The sequence below is a fragment of the Lepisosteus platostomus genome, chromosome 4, assembly GCF_059453375.1.
Source record: "Lepisosteus platostomus isolate fLepPlt1 chromosome 4, fLepPlt1.hap1, whole genome shotgun sequence".
Taxonomy (NCBI): Eukaryota; Metazoa; Chordata; class Actinopteri; order Semionotiformes; family Lepisosteidae; genus Lepisosteus; species Lepisosteus platostomus.
This window is the reverse complement of record NC_142614.1, coordinates 26,757,699-26,766,005: the sequence shown is the minus strand read 5'-3', so window position 1 is coordinate 26,766,005 and position 8,307 is coordinate 26,757,699. Positions and strand designations below refer to the sequence as shown.

Sequence of the window (8,307 nt, the reverse complement as noted above, 5' to 3'; positions counted from 1 at the left end):
AGAGGTGCCAAGCTTACAATACGCGTTTCAATCAGGAAGAGCAATGGGGAACTACATACAGCGATCTTAAAAATACTCGCTAATTAAATCAGATTGTAAAGGGGATGGCTGCGCTTAAGACAGTTGCACTATTCGGAATAGTGTCTCTGTCTTTCTGTTGTCTTGTTTTGTGGAAAAACTCTAATATTGGTAAGAAAAGGTCTCCGTCTTAGTAACTGTTTAGTGACGTGAAATAATTTCTTTGACCTGTTTCTGTTCTTTCGCTATTTCATTATTATTCATGGAAGTGTGTTTATAATACGTACCAAGTAATATCACTGCACATAAATATAAATATCGTAATTTAGTTTTATAGCTTTTCAACTTTATAAATTCGCACAATATTGAAGGATTCCATGAACACCAATTGTCCGATGTATAAAAATCAGCATCAGGCTCCTTTCACAATTAACGTTTATATTTTTATCTGAACTGTCTCGGTAATTGCTAGTTTCTAATTTTTGCAGTTTTTCTGCCTATGAAATTGTCACACCAAAAGCTGTTTTGTAACATGATGATCATCACTGTTCTCATGCATTTATTATTTTTAAAGTTCTTGCTTGATTTAATTAATGTGAAACAAAATTTCATAAACTTTCAATTATGAAACATTAATTTCATAAAAGAAAATGTCTGAGAGGAAGAAACGAAGCTGTTGTACATGTCTTTTTAATAATTGGGTTGAAGTAGTTCAAGTAGGTAGCTGCGTCAGCATGCTTAGGCTGCAAAGGAACAAGTTAAGGTTTATTCCATGAAATTTTGCATATAATGCCATAATGAGTTTGTCCGAGACATTTAATAAAAATGTTATTTTCGACCAGTGATGCAAATAATGTATATTCTTCCAGCTGAAGTATCGTTTGGAAAGAAGTCACAAATCCTTGCCCCTTCACTTTCACTCTAGCTCTTCGAAATTCTAATCATCCGAGGCGTCGTTACGTGGAAAAGGTGCATGTGTATATCTCATAAGTAAACTTCTCTTTTCATTTTCTTCTGTGTTGCGGATATCCTCCCCACCAGCTTTGCAGCTACAGCCTAGTTATCTGCTCACTCTGCTGGGCGGTCCTGCTGCCAGGGACTGGGTCTTCAGCCCAGAGCGTTCGGCCATACCTGAGCGCTCAGACGCGTCCTTATTCTTTGCGATTGCCTGTTGTAACGGGAGATCCCGTGTGTCTTGTCAGGTGTGAGAGGCGTGCTGCTGTTGGCCGGGCGAGGGCTCCTGGTGCTGGCTCTGGCTACGTGGCTGGTGTCGGCAGTGTTTCCACGGCTGAGATCCCTCTTCCAGTCCCCTCTCCCCCTGGTCTGCCCCCAAGGTCAGCACAGGGTATACTCGCAGACTTACCTCTCGGCTCCCACGAGAAAGGCAATAGTACCGGCTTCATCGCAACACATTTGGTCATTGGTTATCACTGACTTTCTGTGCAGCCAGGGTTTGAAATGTATTGTATTTCACCAACATTGCTCTTTTTTTCCTTTACTTTTTATTTAATAACCTTGAATAATCACAGAGACTACCCTTGGCACCAAGAGTCTGATGCAATATGCATTTGATGTGTTTTTTTAAGTACCTGAAGATGAAGCGAACTGGGAACGGGACAAGGCCAGGAAAGAACAACAGGAGAAACACAATGAGAAGGTGGGTGTCTGCGGTGTTCAGCCTTTTCTCGTGGATCAAGAAAGCTCTGTTCAACAGGTTTTTCATGTATCAGGAATGGAATGGACTCAAAGAGTCTTATTTTTGCCCTGGTATCAGTCAGAATAGTCTGTGGTGCTACAATACAGGAGAAAGTGCATGCTGGGTCATGTACGATTGACGTTTTTGCACTGGTGATTTTATGCCATTTGCTCAATACAGTCAGTCCCTGCAGTTCTTTCCCAGTGCTGTTTACTCTGCAAGGATATCAGTATCCAAATCTCATTTATCTGTATGCAGACAGGCAGATATGTTAGTCAAAGTGAGACGTGTGTCAGTGCCAGAAATATTTCTGTCATGATGCAGCATGTATAAAAAAAAAGTCATTGCTAAAGGAATGCTTGTGACTGAGAGCTCCTCTCCAGTCTTGAGACATGAGGATGTGAGCGTAGTAATTTAACCTTATGGCTCTGTTCCTCTTGCTGAGGTACAGTCTGAGAGGCAGTTAGGACTTTTTAGCACAGTAGGCGATGTACTGCTGAAATTACAAATGCACATAGGACTGTAAATTAAATACTTTAATCTCTAGTCTCGTTTTATTATTTTATGACAAGTTTTGTAGCTTGTCTTTTGTCTATGGGAGTATGCAGTGGTCTTAGTATACATGTTTAATTCCTTAGAAAACTGTAAATGTAAGAATGCAAGAACAGTTAGAAAAGAAATGAGGCCATTTGGCCCTTTTCAATAGTGGTTAATTGATCCCAGGTCTTGAAGGAAGCCAAAGCATCGGTTTCAACAACATGGCTGGGCAGCTTGTTCCACACTCCCACAACCATTCTGGTTGGAACTGGAAGTATCTGAAATCTGGGATTATTTTTATTCGCTGTACTAAAACAATCTGCTGACAATCTGCTGTCCAACAAATCCGTTAGTTTAACTGCAAATTTAACCCTTTCCTTGTCTCGGTTTCGTATTAGGCTTCCACATATCAGGAGGTTGTGCTTAGGCCTCGTCAGGAGTCCAGGCTGAGGAAGAAGGAGGAGAAGCTGTACAGGACGACTGGGGAACTCTGGAAGCTGTCGGCGGGGCAGGCACTTGGGGTGAGGATAGGAGCTCACTTCAGGACACAAGGGAAAGGGGAAATCAGGCGTGGCTGTAGAGAATATGTAGCCCCAGATCATTTTAGATCCCAGAGCCATCCCCCTGTGTGTCTTCGTCTGGAAACTTTAAACATCAACTCCAGGAACAAGAGCCTTAGATTTTAGATGTAGGTGCAAAAGGTTGCTATATGTTGCTAAGCCTCAAAAAGACAGCACTTGGAAACAAGGCCATGACGATAGATAAGTAGTTAAGCAGTCACACGTAGCTGTAATGACCCTCTTGTTTGCTGAGGATAAAAGAGCAGTGGGAACTGATGCAGTATCTTTGAAAACAACAGAAAAAAAAGAAGGCTACAAATGAATCAGAGGGCTCTCACCACAGAGCAGCTCTGTCTAGGGAGGACTACCTGAATCGACATCTGAGGCAGGGCAAACCTAATCTACACTCCAGGAACTTCCCAGGAGGGAACGGCCCAGTGTCTTGACTGTCTAGGTTCCTCTGTACAGGCGGGTGAAGCCCCCGATCAGGATGCCGGTGCTGGCAAGGAGCCTGCCTCTGACACTCCAAACCGAGAGGCCATGAGGAGACGGAGGCTGCCGGAGACTCTGGTCAGGGTCCCCCCTCCTCCAGAGCCCCCCCGGCAGAAGAGGGTAAGCCACTCAATTTCAAATAACCCCCACTCCTCTACCCTGAACACAGACGCAGCCCCTCAGAGGAGCTCACCAGAGAGGTGCCCACCACAGAGCCAGTAAAACCACAGAACTCCCACAGCGTTGAAGGGGAACTGCAACTCTCTTTTTATTTTTCAGGGTTCGAAAGAATCCACATAAGTGAGTGCATTTCAAACCACAATGAAAGTAAAATGTGCACAGTAACTTATAAAACCTCCAATTTTCATCACAAACTAGACGAAATTTCCAGGGATGCTCAAAGCCTTTCAGAATAAGGCAACAAAACTTCCGGTGACGTGCTCTGGCCCTGTTATTTTATATTACATTATAAACAAGCAGGCCTGTGAATACATCTCTTTTAATCCAACAGAAGTATGCTCTCGATTGCAAGACTGTTTTGCGGATAAATGGAACTTACTTGTTAACTCCACATGCACATCATGTTGGAACATTTCTGTGGTGAAATATCTGCTGCACAACTTGTACTTATTCGCTCGTACATCTCATTAGTTATTACAGTGACTAGTGAGCAGGAAGGGCCACATCACATCACAAATTGTGGGAACTCTCACTCTCCAGGAACCAGGGGTGTGTGACAACATGGTGATTTACAGTACTTTTCACAAAGTTGACAATTTTGTACTTCATTCGAAAATTGTAATTGTTTTCTAAACCATCAATGAATTTATTTTGTTACAGAGAGTTAATAACCAGTCAGATAAATTGGGACTGCAGTTCTCCTTTAAATGGTGCTGTTTTTCATTTTCCTTTCATGTTTTGCAAACAGTTGTACTTCTATTTAGAGGTACAGTTGGGTAATTACTTTTTGCTTTTAATAGAGAACTCGCTAGGTTTTGTGGTCATGGATTTTGGATTAATTTGCCTCTGAGGTTTTGTTCCAGACACCAGAGAACTACATGTTTGCGTGTTGTCTTTCCCTTATTTTAAAATGTACATTTAATTTCAGCAAAACAGTTTATCTCAGAATTACAGGCTGATCTGTTGGCTTTATACAGGTTGTTGTTTTACCTGAAGAACCACCAGAAGACTCTGAAGGGGTAGGTAATATGTTCCCCCTGACTCTGTGCCTGCATACTGCAAATTGCTTATGTCAGACAATGTTTAGCCTTTAAGGCATTCCTGCTTTGAAACAGATAAATTCAATAATTTAACTGGCTGCCATGTCTGGTCTAGCAGGAAGCAGAAAGAACTGGTGCCCTTTGCATTGTGTATGGGGGGAGGGAATGCATGTCATAGAGTTAACTATGTATCCCTTCTTACTTTATTGTCCCAGATGGTAAATTTGCTTTGCAGGCAGGTTAAGACATAACACATTACACAATACATTTAATAGACATAACACATTACACAATACCTTTATCACACAATGTATTTCACAGATGATGAGAAAGAAAATATACACAAAGTAAATAAATTAGTTCCAAGTTACAAAATTGAGAGATTAGTTCACCAAGGATAATGAAAGGCCAAGTTCAGTGGCTATACAGGCTGTGTAGCATTAACGGAAGCCCTGTGCTGTTTATCAAATCCACAGTGCAGTTATCACACCTTTAATCCCAGAAAGATCTGTTTGCACAAGGTAGTAATTTAGTAATGTCAGACAATAGGCATGCACTGCGAATTTGAGGTGCACTTCATGCATATGGTATTTTTAAAATTTGACTAAGTGTAACAGTAGTGTCAGGAATCTGATGACTCCAGTTTAATGTAAGATTTAAGATCTCAATATTTAAGGTTTTGCATCCCCTTCTTCACAGAGTGTCTTTACATGTTTAGAAGTAGCTCTGCCAATGCTGACGTTTTCCTGTGGTGTTGCAGGCAGTCAGGGTGGCTCTCAGATGTACCAGCGGAAGGACTTTCAGAAGGACTTTTCTCAAGTCTCACAGCTCACAAGTAGGTTCCCTTGAGTCCAGTTCCCATTGAAGGTGTTTTCAGAATGTGCTGATTTGTGGGTGAGGGGATGTTTGTTAATGTGCCTTTCAAACTAGGAGGACTAGGTGAAGCTTCATAAATAAAAACTAAGCCTCAAGAAACACAGCGCTGGGTTCACAAGGATTCCATTGCGCCCTCCATTGCGCTACTCGAGTGGTATGTTACTGAATCTAAGCTGTTAACGTCTTCTGAGTCTTGGCATAGATGTTAAATGTTTGGTTTTCCTTTACAGGTATTACAGGTAAAGGCTTTACCAGTAGATATTTACTTCTGTAATTCTCTAGACAAGTGATAGCTTTAAGTTTAGCTAGATTTATTAAGATATATTTTGCTTTAAAATCAAGCTGCTTTATCCAATACAGGGTTGCAGGGGAGCTGGATTCTATCCCAGCAGGTATCAGGCGCAAGGCAAGATTCACACTGGACAGGACATCAGACAGATATAAACACAGAGGCACACTCATGTCTAGGGCCAGTTTTTCCAGAAGTGAATTAACGAGTTACTTACCTCTACGTCTTTGGACTGTGGGAGAAAACCCACACAAACATTTGACACAAGTAGCACCTTAGATCCATATTTTAATCCAGGGCTCCAGCTCTGTAAGGCAGCAACACTAAGCACTCCACCACCCTAATATAAATTCCATCCTGGTAAAATGCATGATGGGTTCAGTACCCACTGTTAAGGTGGTTAACTGTTAGGTATTTTTTAAACTAAATTAGGAAGCTAAGAAAGTCCTTTTGAAAAGCCTCCATCATGGAACTTGTAGGAGGTTCAACAAGTAAAAGCCGTTCCTAGCTGCTGCTTCTGAGTGCAGGCTGAGCCGTCACCTGGACGATGCATGTTCAGGCCTGGGTCATGTCAGCTGTCGCTGCGAGCACTGCTTTCTGAAGGGTTGCTGCACAGTACGCAGATCATGTCCCAGACAAGGTTGATATTAGACAGCAAGGGCTCTCTCAGCTTTCCAGCACAGGGACACTGCTCTCCGGCGCTACCTCTCCTGTCAGGTGCTATGGCTCCTGCAACCTGTCAAATGACAAGGCTGCTGGTGGCCATGGTGGAGGAGCCTGTCAGTGGACTGGGGGCAGGAGCCGTGCTGGCAATAAGAGTTCACTGTGCCCAGGAGCAGCAACACCCTCAAGCTGAAGTAAACCTAATGTATCATCAGTAACACGTGCATAATATAAATCTGCAATGCAGAAACAGGAGAAAAGAACAGCAAATCACAGTGTTTAGAGAAAACTTGTGTGCCACTGGCTATTGTCTTAACTACAAGTCATAAACTTTAATATAAATATTATTTGCTTTTAGGAGTTGAAACAACGAGCTCCAAGTGAAGCAAGTTAAAAGATCACAGAAATGTGACTTGCTGAACACGTCGTAGACAGTCAGAGATGACTGGGTCTTGATTGGACAGCAATTTCCAAAACATCCCCCTTGTTTTTAATGCCCAGCTGGTCTACCAGACTACAAGAGGCTAAATTTTGTGTGGAAGAAAAGAGTTCAAAATCCTACAATGCACAGCAAGCCAAAGTTCTTTTTCTTTAATGGTTGATTTACCTCAGTTTTATATATTTCCACTTGGAAGTCTTTTTTTTCCCCAAAGCCATCAAATATCTTGCCTTGTGATGTAACTCATCACTACCAGGCTATCTCCAATGTAGCAGCAGTCAAAGTCCGATACCATTATTCTGTGGGGTCCTATAAGACTGTGTCTATAGGAAGCAAGAGAAGAGGCAGTGCAGGCAAATGGACACTGCTCCCTTAAAACACATGTGATGCCAAGTCTTTATTATTCCACCATGCTCTGCAAGGTCACTTTGTCCTCCCCTCCCTCTGTCTTTGACTGGTTGCCTGACATTTAACATTGCAACAAACCCACATTTTGTAATCTCAACCCTGAGTTAAGGTTTTTTTTTTACAAATTCTTCTGCAACTCTAATGAAATTTTTGTTGAGAAACACACATAGACAAGTTTTCTTTGTCCTCAGCGAAAAGTTGATGGTACCGCACAGGTTCAAACCAGTATTAATTCCACTTTCAGTGCTCATAGTTACCTTCATTTCTGCTTCTTCCCAGTACCGTTGAATTCTGCTCACCTGACCTGGTGGGATCATTAAAGAAATTCTAAGGCTCATTTAACTCTCCATCACTTTTCAATGTAGCACAGCCACAAGCAATATAAAAAGCTATTTAAACTAGTTTGTTTTCGCCATATTGTTTTACTGTCCAAATATTTAAATGAAAAGAAAAGTGTAAGATGCAGACATTCTTTTTTTAAAGGATATAATGGCAAAAACCTGTGGTTAAATAACTATCCGCTTACAGTGACCATTCTTGTATGCATTCTTAAAAGTGTAAACAATTATCCTTCCTGTCATACAGGTACTTCTGGACTGGATGGTGAAGATTGGTTACCACCCAGCCATTTACACCATCTGCACAACATACCCCCGCAGACCCCTGAACATTGCCCTGGACATCAGTCTTGAACAAGCCGGAATTACAAAAAACACAGTTTTGAATGTGGATGAAAAAGACCCCTCTCCAACATGAGAAAGCCTCTTGCTCTCTCTAGGGAGAGCTGCTTGTAGTGGAAGGAAATAAACAAAACTGTGTGTCTAATTAGCCGTTGAAGAACTCTTCCATGCATACATTGCACATGACACTGCCCTAGAGGTCTGCTGCCCGACAAAGTATCGGGTTTCGGGCCGGTTTTTAATGTACAACTTCGGGCTCGGGCCGGGTTTGTTTTTTAATAAGTGAAAATGAATTATTATTATATGTTTTAAATGTATTTTTATTAGAAGAAATTTGTAACTAATCTTGAGCGTGGTCGCTCTCTCTCTCGTATGCGTGTAACGGAGCCAACCTAGCTAACAGTTCGCAATGGATGAAATCAAACGAAA

The 8,307-nt window shown here is 41.8% G+C and overlaps 1 protein-coding gene across 1 annotated transcript; it reads left to right on the top strand.

The window, feature by feature from the left end:
* Nucleotides 1-10: 10 nt before the first annotated feature.
* Nucleotides 11-8,023, top strand: ubxn8 (UBX domain protein 8). The gene is made up of 8 exons (XM_088629236.1): nucleotides 11-189; nucleotides 1,221-1,352; nucleotides 1,605-1,675; nucleotides 2,650-2,772; nucleotides 3,280-3,423; nucleotides 4,461-4,502; nucleotides 5,284-5,358; nucleotides 7,784-8,023. The coding sequence occupies exons 1-8, from the start codon at nucleotides 105-107 to the stop codon at nucleotides 7,952-7,954; spliced, it is 843 nt and encodes a 280-aa protein (XP_088485362.1). The 5' UTR covers nucleotides 11-104; the 3' UTR covers nucleotides 7,955-8,023.
* Nucleotides 8,024-8,307: the final 284 nt, after the last annotated feature.